The 18,512-nt window shown below is 40.6% G+C and overlaps 1 protein-coding gene across 2 annotated transcripts in view; it reads right to left on the bottom strand.

Moving 5' to 3' along the window:
• The window catches only part of LOC139571080 (polyunsaturated fatty acid 5-lipoxygenase-like), a 29,586-nt gene that overhangs the window by 10,855 nt on the left and 219 nt on the right, over positions 1 to 18,512 (bottom strand). Inside the window, exons 2-4 of one of the 2 annotated variants that reach the window (XM_071393606.1) lie at positions 2,097 to 2,230; positions 395 to 593; positions 126 to 207 (exon numbers count right to left, since the gene is read on the bottom strand). In XM_071393606.1, coding sequence (XP_071249707.1) covers positions 126 to 207; positions 395 to 593; positions 2,097 to 2,230 — 415 coding nt within the window. Of the gene's footprint in view, positions 1 to 125; positions 208 to 394; positions 594 to 2,096; positions 2,386 to 18,512 lie in introns of those variants that run through there. The other variant, XM_071393607.1, reaches the window with a different exon arrangement.

Here is an 18,512-nt window from a genome sequence, read left to right on the forward strand (position 1 = left end):
TAAATAAACACTAGAAAAACATTTACTAGTTCAATACATACATTTATTTGTTGAATGCATCTTGGTATAACATCAATACGTCATTGTGAGGTAGATGTGTGATACACAATAAACCCAGCTCTTGCCTGTAGGTTTTCCGTCTGCTCTCCAGCTCTTTGTGTCGGTGTTGCTTCACCTGTCTGGTCTTGTCATCCTTTGGCAGCAGTGCTTAAAGAAAAGGGTGAACAACGATAATGAGGATGATTTTAGATTCACTTCTATGTTCCTTAAGCTAAAGACTGGGGACAGTTTATTGACAGACATGAGCAACCGACAGACAGACATGAGCAACCGACAGACCTGACTGACTGACAGACACGACCGACCGGCAGACACAGACCCGACAGACAGGTACCTTTGCCGTTCCTGAGGACCACCTCCTTGTCGTCCACCAGCCAGTGGAAGCAGGGGAACTCTACGTAGTCTCCAGAGGGGGTCTTCACTGTGATGTACTTACAGTACCAGTCATCATGAACCCAGTACTTCTTCTTCTCTATCTTCACCAGCTCCATCTCCCCCAGGTTCTCCCCCACCGTCACATCATACGAGTCCACCTGAGAACAGACAACCAGGTTTAGAGAGATTTGAGCAAAGTGGACAAAAGGGGACAGTTTTCCGGACCCAGATTAAGACTAACCTGAGGACGGACAATGGTCGTTACCAAGTTGTAATTGTTACATAAAGTGCATTTTTTATTAATGACTTTATCAATGTGTTTGTTTGGCTGCCCATTAGCTGTTCCTTTTGCACCAGATACTTTTTCTGCGGTCCTGACACAACCGCCCAAAACAGCAAGAAAGAGACAACATGAGGTTAGTAGCAGCTCATGAGTCATTGATGGTTGGTGCAATATTCAGCCACTTGCATCATGAACTAAAGAGTACAACTGGATGTAGTGTACAGGATTCAGACACTGGTGAAGATTTTAATATCAGAATCAATTGACAGTTTATTAGATAGGGAAGCTTTTGTATTGATCTTCCATGTGGTGTTCATGGGCCATTAGCTGTAATAGAGGTTTGGCAATAGGCCTTATGTTATTATTTTGCTTCATTAGAGTAAAAGCACAGAGAAATACACTCATACACAGAAATGGTGATGGCACCTATAGGGCGCACTCTGCACTGGAGTTTAGCCTCTTTATCTGTCACTGTACTTGGTAGTGGATAAGGCAAGTTTCTACAAGACAATGTAAAGTGATTTGAGCACCGGGAGGTGTTTTATTGAATCCAATCCATTGTATTTCCAAGTGAAAATCAGGTAAAAAGCACTCTGTAAATGGCTCTTATTGCGTGCCTGAGTATCACAGTCCCTCACATAGTAGTATTGAGAGCAATGACCATTTATTTCCTCTTTATGCGATGGATTTACTCCCATTACCTCATATTGCAGTACAGTTTCAAGCACTATTTATTAAATAGAATAGAGGGACTGGGGTTGATCCTGCAATACATTCTGTGGCAGATCTTACACCAGGGAACAGTAAAATAAAACAAATTATTTATTTGTACATTTGTTAAGGAACTTTGTGCAGTTATTAGCAGTATGCATTTAAAACATTGCACAACATTTTCTGTCAAATGTCAGTCCTTAATTACGTTAAAATAATAAAAAAATGAATAATACAATGTTGTTGTAATAAATATGAATATGTCCAAAAGGCATGTCAAATGTTATTGTTACAGTACAATTCATTCACCCAGACCGAGGTATTGTGAGGGCTTCCAGACGGAGATATCTTGTGGTCTAACATGTATGTCATTTTCAACACAAACTAGTAATCAGTCCAATTAATATGCATAATTTGAGTTGAGGCTTCAGGACAGATACTAGAGGAAGTGTGCTTTTTATTAAGCATTGACTGAGAAGTGATGAGAAGTATGCACGTGCACATTGGGGGAAGAGTGAAGAATCAGGATGCAGCCAGAGTTTCAAATCTGATAGTTATTGGAAATATTTTCTCTCTATCATTAACAAGGTCACCTCTGAGTGTATTTGAAGTAATGCACACACTGTGAAACTTTCAAACGGACTCTTGCCACTGTAACTCAACTCACCGCCCCTCTCTCGAAGTCGTTGTAGAGCGGTTTGTCCAGTAAAGTCCTCTCACTGCATCCCTCTGTTCCCACCAGGGTGATATAGATGTAGTCATCAGTCCCTGCAAACCACTGGCTTCCTGTAGCCACCGTCACTGTGTAGGATGGCATGGTGGTACACACACACACGATGGACAGGAGAACTGATATCCACTGGTTGTCTGCAGGCAGATATGATAGCCTCCTACAAGTGTGTCAGTTGTTGACTCAGATTCTGGACAAAATTAGATTTCCCCTTTCTAGATCTCCTACTCTCGGTCTCTCTTTCTCGCTCCTCCCTCCCTTTATCTCTAGCTCACTCTCTCATAAACACCCCCTTATACACTGACACAACACATGTAATGCAAATGCTGTTAAACAGCTAGCTAGAGGATGCAGAGGCATTGGATAATGTTTCACACTGGCTGATGTACTGTTTGAGTGTTTGAAACCACCCTCTTATCATGCCTGAAGGAACGGCCAGATCCCTCTTTCACTCTCTCAATGTTTATGACAATACCAATATACAGTGCATTCAGGAAGTATTCCACATTTTGTTGTGTTACAGCTTTGTTTGTGTTACTCATTCAAGATTCATGATTCCATGTGTTATTTCATAGTGTTGATGTCTTCACTATTATTCTACAATGTAGAAAATAGTAAAAAATAAAGTAAAATACATCAATTAGTAGTAGTAGTAACTTTTGACTGGTGCTACATACACTACCGTTGAACATTTTGGGGTCACTTAGAAATGTCCTTGTTTTTGAAAGAAAAGCACATTTTTTGTCCATTTTTAAAATAACATCAAATTGATCAGAAATACAGTGTAGACATTGTTAATGTTGTAAATGACTATTGTAGCTGGAAAAGGCTGATTTTTAATGGAATATCTACATAGGCGTACAGAGGCCCATTATCAGCAACCATCACTCCTGTGTTCCAATGGCACGTTGTGTTAGCTAATCCAAGTTTATCATTTTAAAAGGCTAATTGATCATTAGAAAACCCTTTTGCAATTATGTTAGCACAGCTGAAAACTGTTGTGCTGATTTAAAGAAGCAATAAAACAGGATTGTTGCAGTGTTACATGTACACTGTATGTCCTACCCGGGACAAAGAGGACTAAGTAAGTTAGGATTGTGTATGTTTGCCATTTAGAGGGTTAATGGGTAAGATCAAATATTTAAGTGCTTTTGAACGGGGTATGGTAGTAGGTGCGAGGCGCACTGGTTTGTGTCAAGAACTGCAACTCTACTGGGTTTTCCACGCTCAACAGTTTCCTGTGTGTATCAAGAATAGCTTACCACCACCCAAAGGACATCCAGCCAACTTGACAACTGTGGGAACCATTGGCGTCAACATAGGGCAAAGGGAGGGTGCAAATCAAATTAGGACGGTGTTCCTAATGTTTGGTATACTCAGTGTATAAAAGCTTCAGAAAGTTATTAGTAAAGGTTTTAGACATCATATTATCAAATCCACTTCCTTTTCCCCATCACAGTGAATACTTTTTCTATTTGATGAAAACATCACAGCTATTGGTTTCCAAATCATGAGTAGTGCACACCTGTATAGGTAAGCCGACTATTCTGCGGGAACACCCACACAATCACTGAGGAGCCAATGGGAACTTCCAATGTCAATATTCAACCAAATATCTGTACTTACAGGGTTCATTTTACTAATGCTCCCAATGTTCCATTACCAATGAGAGGAGATGGAAACAGGCCGTATAGGTCTAATGGAATATGTTATGCTATATATGGGAGAGGGAAATGCCTCTGTGTTCCAAAATGATTACATTAAATAGGTCTAATATAGCCTGGTCCCAGAACTGATTGTGCCGTCTTGCCAATAAAAAATGACTATAGAAAGGTGGCAAGACAGCAGATCTGGGACAAGGCTAGGTTTAATAAAGGATGGGGAAAACAAGGGTGCAGCGATCATTCCATTGACAGTGAATACTCAGAAAGGCAGAAAGCAGCTCTCTAGCCAGTAATAGGCTACACATATATTTACCAGTCAAATGTGCTAATGTCAGACAACAAGTGTTGGATGGTGTCAAGAAAAATACATGCAAATATGGAATCCCACTATTTCACTGCTGGATACAGTATGATATACTAATATACTTCCATATTGTAGCAGTACTGTATGTGGTTTGGTTTGTTCCAGTCTCTCACTCACAACCAAGGAGTAGGCTGCAGTTGCACTGCCTAGACAGTCATCTGAAGTCAGTTGTGTGTCGATTGGATTGGTGGAGGGTAAACTGATCCTAGTTCAGTTACAGGCAGCTTCTACCTCAAGCCATGGAGGAATGAAGAAGCTCAATAATATCCAGCTTACTCTGTGATGTTATGCAGCAATCTAACCTTAATGTTACAGTTGTGTGTAAAGCAATGGGCAAGACAACACCCACAGCAGTCCTACTAGGGGGAACTGCAACATAATAACAGGTTTAGCCTACATATTCAAATTATATATTTATGTAGCTAATTTTGTTGGATCACAATACATTTCTTACTTGATTAGTAAGCGAAAATGTATGCACTCTGGATAAGATCGTCTGTTAAATGACTAATATAAACCACATGACCAAATCATAAGTACTGTATGAGAAATAAGAGCCTTTATTTTCATATTGACTCAATAAGACAACATTTAAGCGCAATTCAGATCTTTTATAATTCATAAAATCAGAACAAGCAAAACTGTCAATTTCTGCCTAAATGGACAAATAAAACTGGTAAAAAAAAATATATATATAATATATATATATATATAATAATTGTTCAGTAGTACCAAACAAATGATTTCCATATCAGACAAATCCAAAATTCCCTTCCTGATATATTATTATAATATCGTCATATACATTTATCAAAAATAGACAAACCTGAAGACAGGGTAGTTCTAGCCTGGTTACACCAGACATAATGCTGTGCTCACCATTGTCCAGACTGTAAGGTGAGCACAGCGTTTAGTCTGTTTTAACCAGGCTAGGATAGTTCATGTGTAGTCTACTGTCAGGTTACAATGAGCAGCAGTGAGTTGATTGTACTCTTTAGGCCTGAATCCTGACAAGGTTTGGCTCAATTCAATTTTAATTCCGCAGGTAAACCAAAATTCTAATTCTCGTCATTGCTTTTCAATGAGGATAATTGGAATTGGGATTTCAGTTAACTTCCTGAATTGAAATGGAATTGACTTGGACTTCTGTGTAAACCATGTATCGATATAAAATGGGGGATTTACCTGAACATTTGAGTTACAAACATACAATGGCAAGAAAAAGTATTTGAACCCTTTGGAAATACCTGGATTTATGCATAAATTGGTCATCAAATTTGATCTGATCTTCATCTAGGACACAACAGACAAACACAGTCTGCTTAAACTAATAACACACAAACAATTATACGTTTTCATGTCTTTATTGAACACACCGTGTAAACATTGTCCTGTTGCATCACCCAACTTCAATTGGCGGACAGATACACTAACATTCTCCTGCAAAATGTATTGATAAACTTGCTGTCCAGGCCCTGAGGCAGCAAAGCAGTCCCAAACCATGATGCTCCCACCACCATACTTTACAGTTGGGATGAGGCTGATGTTGGTGTGCTGTGCCTTTTTTTCTCCACACATAGTGTTGTGTGTTCCTTCCAAACAACTCAACTGTAGTTATCTGTCCACAGAATATTTTACCAGTAGCGCTGTGGAACATCCAAGTGCACTTTTGCAAACTTCAGACGTGCAGAAATGTTTTTTTTGGACAGCAGTGGCTTCTTCCATTGTGCACTCCCATGAACACTCTCTTGTTTAGTGTTTTACGCATCGTTGACTCGTCAACAGAGATGTTAGCATGTTCCAGAGAAGTCTTTAGCTGACACTAGGATTCTTCTTAACCTCATTGATAATTCTGCGCTGTGCTTTTGCAGTCATCTTTGCAGGACGGCCACTCCTAGCAACAGTGCTGAACTTTCTCCATTTATAGACAATTTGTCTTACCGTGGACTGATGAACATCAAGGCTTTTAGAGATACTTTTCTATTAATTAATTAACTTAATTTTTAAAATTTTACCGCCCTTTTTCGTGGTATCCAATTAGTAGTAGTTACTGTCTTGTCTCACCGCTGCAACTCCCGTACGGACTCGGGAGAGGCGAAGGTCGAGAGCCATGCATCCTCCGAAACACAACCCAACCAAGCCGCACTGCTTCTTGACACTACGCACATCCAACCCGGAAGCCAGCCGCACCAATGTGTCGGAGGAAACAACGTACACCTAGCGACCTAGTCAGCCCGCCACAGGAGTCACTAGTGCACGATGAGACAAGGATATCCCTGCCGGCCAATCCCTCCCTAACCCGGACGACGCTGGGCCAATTGTGCGTCGCCCCATGAGCCTCTTGGTCGCGATGCAGTGCCTTAGACCACTGCGCCACCCGGGAGGCCCTTAGAGATACTTTCTAACCCTTTCGAGCTTTATGCAAGTCAACAATTCTTAATCTTAGGTCTTCTGAAATCTCTTTTGTTTGAGGCATGGTCAGGCAATGCTTCTTGTGAATAGCAAACTCACATTTTATGAGTTTTTTTTTTTTTAATAGGGCAAGACAGCTCTAACCAACATCTTCAATCTCATCTCATTAATTGGACTCCAGGTTAGCTGACTCCTGACTCCAATTCGTTTTTAGAGAAGTCATTAGTATAGGGGTTCACATACTTTTTCCAACCTACACTGTGAATGTTTAAATTATGTATTCAATATAGACCAGAAAAATACAATAATTTGTGTGTTATTAGTTTTAAGCACACCATGTTTTTCTATTGTTGTGACTTTGATGAAGATCAGATCAAATTTGATGACCAATTTATGCAGAAATCCAAATAATTCCAAAGGGTTCACATACTTTTCCTGGCACTGTAGATCTCAAGTTAGGATTTCGGACCATAGCGTTTCAACAGTATGATTTAGGCCTACAGAATAAACACATTACTACATTCATTACAGGCGCTCCACTTATTAATGCAACCAATCTCACTCTAATTAGACATTTACAGAGACAATTATGGTCCTTTTTAGCTCAGGGTAGTGGGTTCGATTCCCAGGACCACCCATGTGTAAAATGTATGCACGCAGGACTAATTTGCTTTTATCCAAAGCTAAATAGAATACATTATGTCTAAAACCCATGTGGGGGTTAACAAAACAGTTAACAGGGCCACGTTCAGTAAACACCAAATAGGATAAAACATTTTGAAACGGAAAAGGAGATGCTACTTCAATCTGAAAAGTGTTTGTCCTCAGACCTGGAGGGAAGCTAAAGTTATTTGACTACCCAAGATTGGTAATGCGCCCTTTACTGATTCTCACAGCCAACCAATCAGCTTGCTGCCAGCTCTTAGCAAACTTTTGGAAAGAAATTGTGTTTGACCAGATACAATGCTATTTCTCTGGGCAAATGAACACAAACTTTCAGCTTGCTTATAGAGTAGGGCACTCAACATGTACTGAAATGACATTAATGATTTTGTATGTTGTTAGACTTCAGTGCAAACTTCGATATTATTGACCATAATCTGTTACTGAAAAAACGTGTTATGGCTTTACATCCTCTGCCATATCATGGGTTGAGAGCCATCTATCCAATAGAACACAGAGGGTTTTCTTCAATGGAAGCTTCTATAATGTAAAACAAGTAAAGTGTGGTATTCCGCAAGGCAGCTCTTTACTGTTCTACATTTTTACTAATGATCTATCACTAGCATTAAACAAAGCCTGTGTGTCTATGTACTCTGATGATTCAACATTATACATGTCAGTAACATGTCAGTAACCACAGGTAGTAAAATCACTGTAACCCTAAAACAAAGAGTTGGTCAGTTTGGGAATTGGTGGCTAGTAATAAACTAGTCCTGAACATATCTAAAACCAAAAGCATTGCATTTGGTACAAATCATTCCCTAAGTTCAGCTGTTGAGCAAGTTGAGGAGACTAAACTTTTTGGTGTCACCTTAGACTGTAAATGTTCATGGTCAAGCCATATTGATTAATTTGTTTTAAAGATGGGGAGAAGTCTGTGTGATAAAGAGATGTTCAGCATTTTTAACACCACAGTCAACTAAAAGTCCTGCACGCTCTAGTTTTATCAAATCTTTACTATTGTCCGGTGATATGGTCAAGTGCTGCAAAAGACCTAGAAAAGCGGCAGCCGACCCACAACAGAGCAGCACATCTTGCCCTTCAATGTACACAGAGGGAAAATGTCAACAGCATGCGCGTCAGTTTCTCTAAGTTCAAAGTAAATTGACCGCATCAATTCTTGTTTTTGTGAGAAACAATGTGTTAAAAATGCCAAAATGTCTGTATAATCAACAGAGCTATTCGGAAAGTATTCAGACCCCTTGACTTTTTCCACATTGTTACGTTACAGCCTTATTCTAAAATTGATTAAATAAATAAGAAAATCCTGAATCTACACACAGTACCCCATAATGACAAAGCGAAAACACGTTTTTACAAATACAAAAACACCTTATTTACATAAGTGTTCAGACACTTTGCTATGAGCCTCAAATTGAGCTCAGGTACATCATGTTTACATAGAAACATCTCAAGGATGATCAACAACATGATTGGAGTCCACCTGTGGTAAATTCAATTGATTGGACATGATTTGGAAAGGCACACACCTGTCTATATTAGGTCCCGCAGTTGACAGTGCACGTCAGAGCAAAAACCAAGATGACCAAGAACCCGATGGTCACTGACAGAGCTCCAGAGTTCCTCTGTGGAGATGGGCGAAACTTCCAGAAGGACAACAATCTCTGCAGCACACTACCAATTAGGCCTTTATGGTAGAGTGGCAAGACGGAAGCCACTCCTCAGTAAAAAGGCACAAGACAGCCCACTTGGGAGTTTGCCAGAAGGCACCTAAAAACTCTCAGACTATGAGAATAAGATTCCTATGGTCTGAGTAAACCAAGACTAAACTCTTTAGCCTGAATGCCAAGCGTCACATCTGGAAGAAACCTGGCACCATCCCTTCGGGGAAGCATGGTGGTGGCAGCATCATGCTGTGAGGAGATTTTTCAGTGGCAGGGACTGGGAGACTAGTCAGGAACGAGAGAAAGATGAACAAAGCAAAGTACAGAGAAATCCTTGATGAAAACATGCTCCAAAGCGCTCAGGACCTCAGACTGGGGCGAAGGTTCACCTTCCAACAGGACAACAACCCTAAGCACACAGCTACAACAACGCAGGAATGGCTTCGGGACAAGTCTCCGAATGTTCTTGAATGGCCAAGCCAGAGCCCAGACTTGAACCCGATCGAACATCTCTGGAGAGACCTGAAAATAGCTGTGCATCAACAATCCCCATCCAACTTGACAGAGCTTGAGATGATCTACAGAGAAGAATGGGAGAAACTCCCCAAATACAGGTGTGCCAAGCTTGTAGCATCATACCCAAGAAGACTCGTACTGTAATCACTGCCAAAGGTGCTATAACAAAGTACTGAGAAAATGGTCTGAAAACTTACAGTTGAAGTCGGAAGTTTAAACATTTAAACTCAGTTTTCACAATTCCTGACATTTAATCCTAGTAACAATTCCCTGTCTTAGGTCAGTTAGGATCACCACTTTATTTTAAGAATGTGAAATGTCAGAATAATAGTAGAGAGAATGATTTATTCAGCTTTTATTTCTTTCATCTCATTCCACTGTTTACATACACTCAATTAGTATTTGGTAGCATTGCCTTTAAATTGTTTAACTTGGGTCAAACGTTTCAGGTAGCCTTCCACAAGCTTCCCACAATAAGTTGGGTGAATATTGGCCCATTCCTCCTGACAGAGCTGGCGTAACTGAGTCAGGTTTGTCGGCCTCCTTGCTCACACACGCTTTTTCAGTTCTGTTCACAAATGTTCTACGGGATTGAGGTCAGGGCTTTAATGGGCACTCCAATACCTTGACTTTGTTGTCCTTAAGCCATTTTGCTACAACTTTGGAAGTATGCATGAGGTCCATTGTCCATTTGGAAGACCCATTTGCGACCAAGCTTTAACTTCCTGACTGTCTTGAGATGTTGCTTCAATATATCCACATCATTTTTCCTGCTGCATGATGCCATCTATTTTGTGAAGTGCACAAGTCCCTCCTGCAGCAAAGCACCCCCACAACATGATGCTGCCACCCCCGTGCTTCACAGTTGGGATGGTGTTCTTCGGCCTGCAAGCCTCCCCTTCTCCCTCCAAACATAACGATGGTCATTATGGCCAAACAGTTATATTTTTGTTTCATCAGACCAGAGGACATTTCTGCAAAAAGTACAATCTTTGTCCCCATGTGCAGTTGCAAACCGAAGTCTGGCTTTTTTATGGCGGTTTTGGAGCAGTGGCTTCTTCCTTGCTGAGCGGCCTTTCAAGTTATGTCGATATAGGACTCGTTTTACTGTGGATATAGATACTTTTGAACCCGTTTCCTCCAGCATCTTCACAAGGTCCATTGCTGTTGTTCTGGGATTGATTTGTACTTTTCGCACTAAAGTACGTTTATCTCTAGGAGACAGAATGCGTCTCCTTCCTGAGCGGTGTGACGGCTGCGTGGTCCCATGGTGTTTATACTTGCATACAATTGTTTGTACAGATGAACATGGTACCTTCAGGCGTTTGGAAATTGCTCCCAAGGATGAACCAGACTTGTGGTCTACAGTTTTCTTTGAGGTCTTGGCTGATTTCTTTTGATTTTCCCATGATGTCAAGCAAAGTGGCACTGAGTTTGAAGGTAGGCCTTGAAATACATCCACAGGTACATTTCCAATTGACTGAAATTATGTCAATTAGCCTATCAGAAGCTTCTAATGCCATGACCTAATTTTCTGGAATTTTCCAAGCTGTTTAAAGGCACAGTCAACTTAGTGTATGTAAACTTCTGACCCACTGGAATTGTGATACAGTGAATTAAGTGAAATAATCAGTCTGTAAACAATTGTTGGAAAAATTACTTGTGTCATGCACAAAGTAGATGTCCTAACCGACTTGCCAAAACTATAGTTTAACAAGAAATTTGTGGAGTGGTTGAAAAACGAGTTTTAATGACTCAAACCTAAGTGTATGTAAACTTACGACTTCAACTGTATATAAATGTGATATTTCAGTTAATACATTTGCTAAAAAAAAAAGAAACGTTTTTACTTTGTCTTAAAATGGGGTATTGTATGTAGATTGATGAGGGGAAAAACTATGTAATCCATTTTAGAATAAGGCTGTAATGTAAACAAATGTGGAAAAAGTCAAGGGGTCTGAATACTTTCCGAATGCACTGTACTTACCCCACCAGACATCAAATAAAATGTTATTGGTCACATACACATGGTTAGCAGATGTTAATGCGAGTGTAGCAAAATGCTTGTGCTTCTAGTTCCGACCGTGCAGTAATATCTAACAAGTAATCTAACAATTCCTAACAATTTCCCAACTAACAAGTGTAAAATAATGAATAAGAATATGTACAAATAAATATTTGGATGAACGATGGCAGAACGGCATAGGCAAGATGCAGTAGATGGTATAGAGTACAGTATATACATATGACATGAGTAATGTAGGGTATGTAAACATTATATAAAGTGGCATTGTTTAAAGTGACTAGTGATACATTTATTACATCCAATTTTTAATTATTAAAGTGGCTAGAGATTTGAGTCAGTATGTTGGCAGCAGCCTCTCAATGTTAGTGGTGGCTGTTTAACAGTCTGATGGCCATGAGATTGAAAAACAGCTTCTGTTTCTCGATCCCAGCTTTGATGCACCTGCACTGACCTCGCCTTCTGGATGATAGCGGGGTGAACAGGCAGTGGCTCGGGTGGTTGTTGTCCTTGATGATCTTTATGGCCTTCCTGTGACATCGGGTGGTGTAGGTGTCTTGGAGGGCAGGTAGTTTGCCCCCGGTGATGCGTTGTGCAGACCTCACTACCCTCTGGAGAGCCTTGCGGTTGTGGGCGGAGCAGTTACCGTACCAGGCGGTGATACAGCCCGACAGGATGCTCTCGATTGTGCATCTGTTAAAGTTTGTGAGTGTTTCTGGTGACAAGCCAAATTTCTTCAGCCTCCTGAGGTTGAAGAGGCACTGTTGCGCCTTCTTCACCACGCTGTCTGTGTGGGTGGACCATTTCAGTTTGTCCGTGATGTGTACGCCGAGGAACTTAAACCTTCCCACCTTCTCCACTACTGTCCCGTCGATGTGGATGGGGGCTGCTCCCTCTGCTGTTTCCTGAAGTCCACGATCATCTCCTTTGTTATGTTGACGTTGAGTGTGAGGTTATTTTCCTGACACCACACTCCGCGGTGTTCATGTTGATGTTGAGGGAGAGGTGTTCATGTTGAGAGGTTGTTGTCCTGGCACCACACAGCCAGGTCTCTGACCTCCTCCCTGTAGGCCGTGTTGTTTCCTACCCTCACCACCTGGGGGCAGCCCGTCAAAGTCCAGGACCCAGTTGCACAGGGCGCGGTTGAGACTCAGGTTCTTAATGACGAGTTTGGAGGGTACTATGGTGTTAAATGCTGAGCTGTAGTCGATGAACAGCATTCTTACATAGGTATTCCTCCTGTCCAGGTGGGTTAGGACAGTGTGCCGTGTGATTGCGATTGTGAACCAGGGGTCTCTTCACAGTCCCCAGGTCCAGAACAAATTCAAGAAAACGTACAATATTATAGAGCCACGATTGCATGGAACTCCCTTTCATCTCATAGCGTAAGTAAACAGCAAACCGGGTTTAAATAAAATGTAAAAAAAGAAATAAAGCAACACCTCTCCCCCATCTGACTTAATTTGTGTGTATGTATGTACTGACATTTACAGTACCAGTCAAAAGTTTGGACACACCTACTCATTCAAGGGTTTTTCTTAATTTTTTTTCTATAATGTAGAATAGTGAAGATGTCAAAACTATGAAATAACAGATATGGAATCATGTAGTAACCAAAAAAAGTGTTAAATCAAAATATATTTTAGATTCTTTCGCCTTGATGACAGCTTTGCACATTCTTAGAATGCTTTTCCAACAGTCTTGAAGGAGTTCCCACATATGCTGAGCCCTTGTTGGCTGCTTTTCCTTCACTCTGCCGTCCAACTCATCCCAATTGGGTTGAGGTCGGATGAATGTGGAGGCCAGGTCATCGGATGCAGCACTCCATCACTCTTCTTGGTCAAATAGCCCTTACACAGCCTGGAGGTGTGTTTTAGGTCATTGTCTTGTTGAAAAACTAATGATGAAAGTCCCACTAAGCCCAAACCAGATGGGATGGCATATCGCTGCAGAATGTTGTGGTAGCCATGCTGGTTAAGTGTGCCTTGAATTCTAAATAAATCACAGACAGTGTCACCAGCAAAGCACCCCCACACATCACACCTCCATGCTTCACAGTGGGAACCCCACATGCGGAGATCATCCGTTCACCTACTCTGCGTCTCACAAAGACACGGTGGTTGGAACCAGAAATCGCAAATTTGGACTCATCAGACCAAAGGACAGACTTCCACCTGTCTAATGGCCATTGCTCGTGTTTCTTGGCCCAAGCAGGTCTCTTCTTATTGGTGTCCTTTAGTAGTGGTTTCTTTGCAGCAATTCGACCATGAAGGCCTGATTCACACCATCTCCTCTGAACAGTTGATGTTGAGATGTGTCTGTTACTTGAACTCTGTGAAGCATTTATTTGGGCTGCAATCATTTAACTCTAATGAACTTATTCTCTGCAACATTTCTCTTTGCTTATCTGAGCTGTTCTTGCCATAATATGGACTTGGTCTTTTACCAAATAATACTATCTTCTGTATATCACCCCTACCTTGTCACAACTGATTGGCTCAAATGCATTAAGGAAAGAAATTCCACAAATTAACAAGGAACACCATTTAATTGAAATGCATTCCAGGTGATTACCTCATGAAGCTGGTTGAGAAAATGTCAAGAGTGTGCAAAGCTGTCATCAAGGCAAAGGTTGGCTACTACTACTGAAGAATCTCAAATATAAAATATATTTTGATTTGTTTGACACTTTTTTTTTGGTTACTACATGATTCCATATGTTATTTCATAGTTGATGTCTTCACTATTATTCTACAATGTAGAAAATAGTAAAAATAAAATAAAACCCTGGAATGAGTAGGTGTCCAAACTTTTGACTGGTACTGTATGTGCAACTGATAGATGTGCACACACACCCACACATAATTCTTTCATATTTTTTGGTGTTTTAATTTTTTTTATTTAATGTTTTATATATAAGTCTGTCATGTCTATGTTAAAGTTTTAAATGTACGTACATTGTAAAGTATTTTTCGTTATGTGTCGGACTCCAGGAAGACTGTCTGTCGTCGGCTAATGGGAATCTTAATAAAATCATAAATCTTTAACATTTTCAAATGAAAATCTTTCTCCCGTTTATACTGAACACAACCCCGGTTTCAGTCAACTATGCACTGTTGTGTAAAGTTTTCTAGCTCCAAAAGAACTAAACACCATAGAGGATAAAGTCTGAGCATCAATGATATGGGCTTAGAAGTGTAAGCAAAGGGCTGGGAGAAATCATAGGTAAACATAATCTCATAGGAGAGAGATGAGCATTGGGACAGGGCATTAGTGCTCCAAAGAAAGTATGGTTTTACTTTTTTGTTATAGCACTGTAACATGTAAGTACTACCTCCCCCTTTGTCGCTTGGCATTCAAGTTTGAGGGTGCATCTCAATAGTCTAGTGGCTTCCTCTCCTCGCCTTCATCTGCACTGATCTGAAAACACAGGATGGGTGAAAGCAATATGTAAAGCTGCCTATAGTGTTTTCCCTCACTACACAGACTAGCCAGCCAAGTAGAAAAAGTAGCCATCCCTGGCCGAACGAGCTCCATTTTGGTGGCCTCTGGTACATTCTAATGCCTTGATTACATCTCAAATACACAGCCAAATGATTGAATACTTTTTCGAGTATACATCCCAGATTGGTAAAATTAATTGTGGTATTGTGTAGAAAGACATGACTTTACAATTTAAATTACTGAAAATGTGTGAATTCAGTGTATTGTTAGTTGTTTTGGATATTTTCTAGGCCTATATGATCAGGACTATTTTCTAAGTGGCAAACATTAAAACCTTTAACATTAAACCTGTCTTCCCTTAAGATTAAAGTTGTATTTACAGTTTTACTGCAATATATAAATTGGCAGAATGTTTGTTGTTCAAGATAAAGTAAATAAGGCATTATCTTGAAAAATAAATTTAAAAAAATAAATAAAAAAGGGTTATATCAGTCAAGTATTATATATTTCTGATTTTACAGAAATTAATTACAAAGAAAAATTAGCATATTTAGAACAAAACGAGGCTCTCGCTCCACTACCTATTGTTCCTGCAGCGAGGATTCACCTTCTTCTCAGATTTTTTTTTTTTAATACCAGTATGCAAAAGAGGGAGCCAAATTAACAGTTCTCTCACTGATGCGATTCGGTACACTGACTAGTCACACTCAATTTTGCGCCACTACCTGGAAAGTCCCGACATTTATTTTTATTTATTTTATTTTACCGTTATTTTACCAGGTAAGTTGACTGAGAACACGTTCTCATTTGCAGCAACGACCTGGGGAATAGTTACAGGGGAGAGGAGGGGGATGAATGAGCCAATTGTAAACTGGGGATTATTAGGTGACCGTGATGGTAGAGGGCCAGATTGGGAATTTAGCCAGGACACCGGGGTTAACACCCCTACTCTTACGATAAGTGCCATGGGATCTTTAATGACCTCAGAGAGTCAGGACACCCGTTTAACGTCCCATCCGAAAGACGGCACCCTACACAGAGCAGTGTCCCCAATCACTGCCCTGGGGCATTGGGATCTTTGTTTAGACCAGAGGAAAGAGTGCCTCCTACTGGCCCTCCAACACCACTTCCAGCAGCACCTGGTCTCCCATCCAGGGACTGACCAGGACCAACCCTGCTTAGCTTCAGAAGCAAGCCAGCAGTGGTATGCAGGGTGGTATGCTGCTGGCATGGACTTCATATCCTAGGAAAATACAAACGAGATCTTTGGATAAATTGTCCAGGAGCGATCCCATGAACATATAACTACGTTGTTTGATTTATGAATTCCAAAGGGATATAGGAGCTCACTTTTATTCAGTCAGTTTGACACGTTTTATAAACTAGTCAACATTTTCTGTTCGGTCGTCAATCAAAGCACAGTAAATAGTCTATGCGTCACGATTACGTGGCTGGCTATAGGAAACACACAAAATAAAACAAATGTGCAAGAAAACAATAATTAGGCTCAGTGGATTTCGACTCATCGTTACCACGATGAAGGCGCATCTTGCTATCTGTAAGAAATTTGACTTCAAACCAACTACAGCGCACACAAATCCCACAGGTACCTGGAGGTGAGACAGACAGCAGATTGTCAAACCAGCAGTGTTTCCCGGTCATCGCTCACATTGTGACTGACAAGCGCCTGTCCTATCAATATTGTTCATTCTTGCGCAGCGTTTCCCAAACTCGGTCCTGGGGGACGTTTAGTTTTTTGCCCCTGCACTACACAGCAGATGAAATAATCAAAGCTTAATGATTTGTTTATTATTTGAATCAGCTGTGCAGTGCAAAAAAAACGAAATGTTTTTGACAGAGTTCGGGCAACACTGTTCTAGTGGGAGAGGGCTCAACAGACTTTTCTGAATAGCGAATTTAAACTTTTATAAATCAAAAGTAGTTCATTTTTAAAGTGGAATAAGTCTGGGAAAACAATGTGCCTACCAGGAAGTAGCTTTTACCTATCCAGCTCGTTCAGTGCAGGTGACGGAAAGTACAGTAGATTGGGAAAGGAAGTGACTTGAGACCAGTGAGATGTGCATTATGATTCTTATGACTTCCTTACATCATTTTGCTAAACAAGAGAAGAACAGGGCATATTGTCACGAAGCACTAGTACTGACATCAGGTCCCCCTCTTATTCATTATGATTGAAAAGGCAAAACTGACACTTCATGAATACAGGTACAGAACACAGATGCTGCACAATGTACATTCAAACCAAGAGGAAAATGACATATCCAAAGTCATCATGATGATACATGGACAGATCAGAATACATACGTCGCTGTAGTAGTGTTTATGAAGGCTTCAGCATGGTAATGTATGTCTAGTTACATGCAGGGCAGGCTACAGATGATTGTTGTCGGTAAACTTATTACTGACTCATTGTGGACACCTTATGGCCACACAGTCACACTACACTTTCATAAATTAACACAAAAAAGCCAAAGGCTCCAAAGTGCTAGTTTTTTCCCCCCTTGAAGTAGTTTCCATTTGGGTGCTTAAACTATATAGCAACTCTTACATAGGATACATTTAATAGCATATCTTTTAATACTAGTGTCTAGATCTTGATCAGTAGCTGACAAATGCTTTCTACACCCCGTGACACACACCTGAACACAGGGAAATGTAGGCAAGAGGTAAAGAAAACACAACATGTTAAAACCACCACTGTCAGTCCACAGCCTACCTCAGTTCATTGTCATCTCACAGGAACAATATCAAAATCATCCAACCGGAATATCTGGGAAAGCAGGGCATTTTGGGAAAGTTGAATTTTGCAACCCTGCTAGACTCTTTCCTCAACAGAAATCTCTATCATTTCAAAATCCTCTTCAGGTAGGTACACACCATCATTAGGACATGACTGTTTCTGCACCCTACACCACTGCCTTGTACCCAACGTTAGCCTACATTGTTACGTCGTAGCCAATGACAAGCTGGCCTGGTTAAAGTAAAAACTGACTAGCAGCCATGGTTATGTCCAAGATGACACCCTTTTCCCTATATAGTGCAATACTTTAGGCCAGAGCCTGACTAGTGCACTATATAGGGGGAATAGGTTGGCATTTCAGACACTATGTGTTCTATGTCTCTGTTGCAATTAGATAGATATCTATCTATATAGATCTGTTGGTTATACGGGTAAAAGATTGGCAAAGTGCACAGAGGCTTTGTGGATAGGAACACAATACATAAATAGCAACTTGTATACAACAAGGCATTGGACCCCAAACCTGCACAGTAGAGAAGAGACTTACTACACACTAAACCCTGAATGGACACAAACACACACACGTCAATACCAAAGACAACACTCCTACAGATACACACCTGTTATATCTGTTAAACTGCATGGGGCAAACCTGTTTCAATGTCTGACAATAAGACTTTTTGGAGACCATCAAAATAATACAATTTGATGTTCAGTTTTGAACAAACTGAATGTGATGTTTTGGGATTTTATCCTTTGGATTCTACTAAACTCAGGACGCTCATAAAGCACAGTTCTGTGTTAAACACAAGCTTGGGGAG

The sequence above is a fragment of the Salvelinus alpinus genome, chromosome 3 (genome assembly GCF_045679555.1).
Source record: "Salvelinus alpinus chromosome 3, SLU_Salpinus.1, whole genome shotgun sequence".
Lineage (NCBI taxonomy): Eukaryota > Metazoa > Chordata > Actinopteri > Salmoniformes > Salmonidae > Salvelinus > Salvelinus alpinus.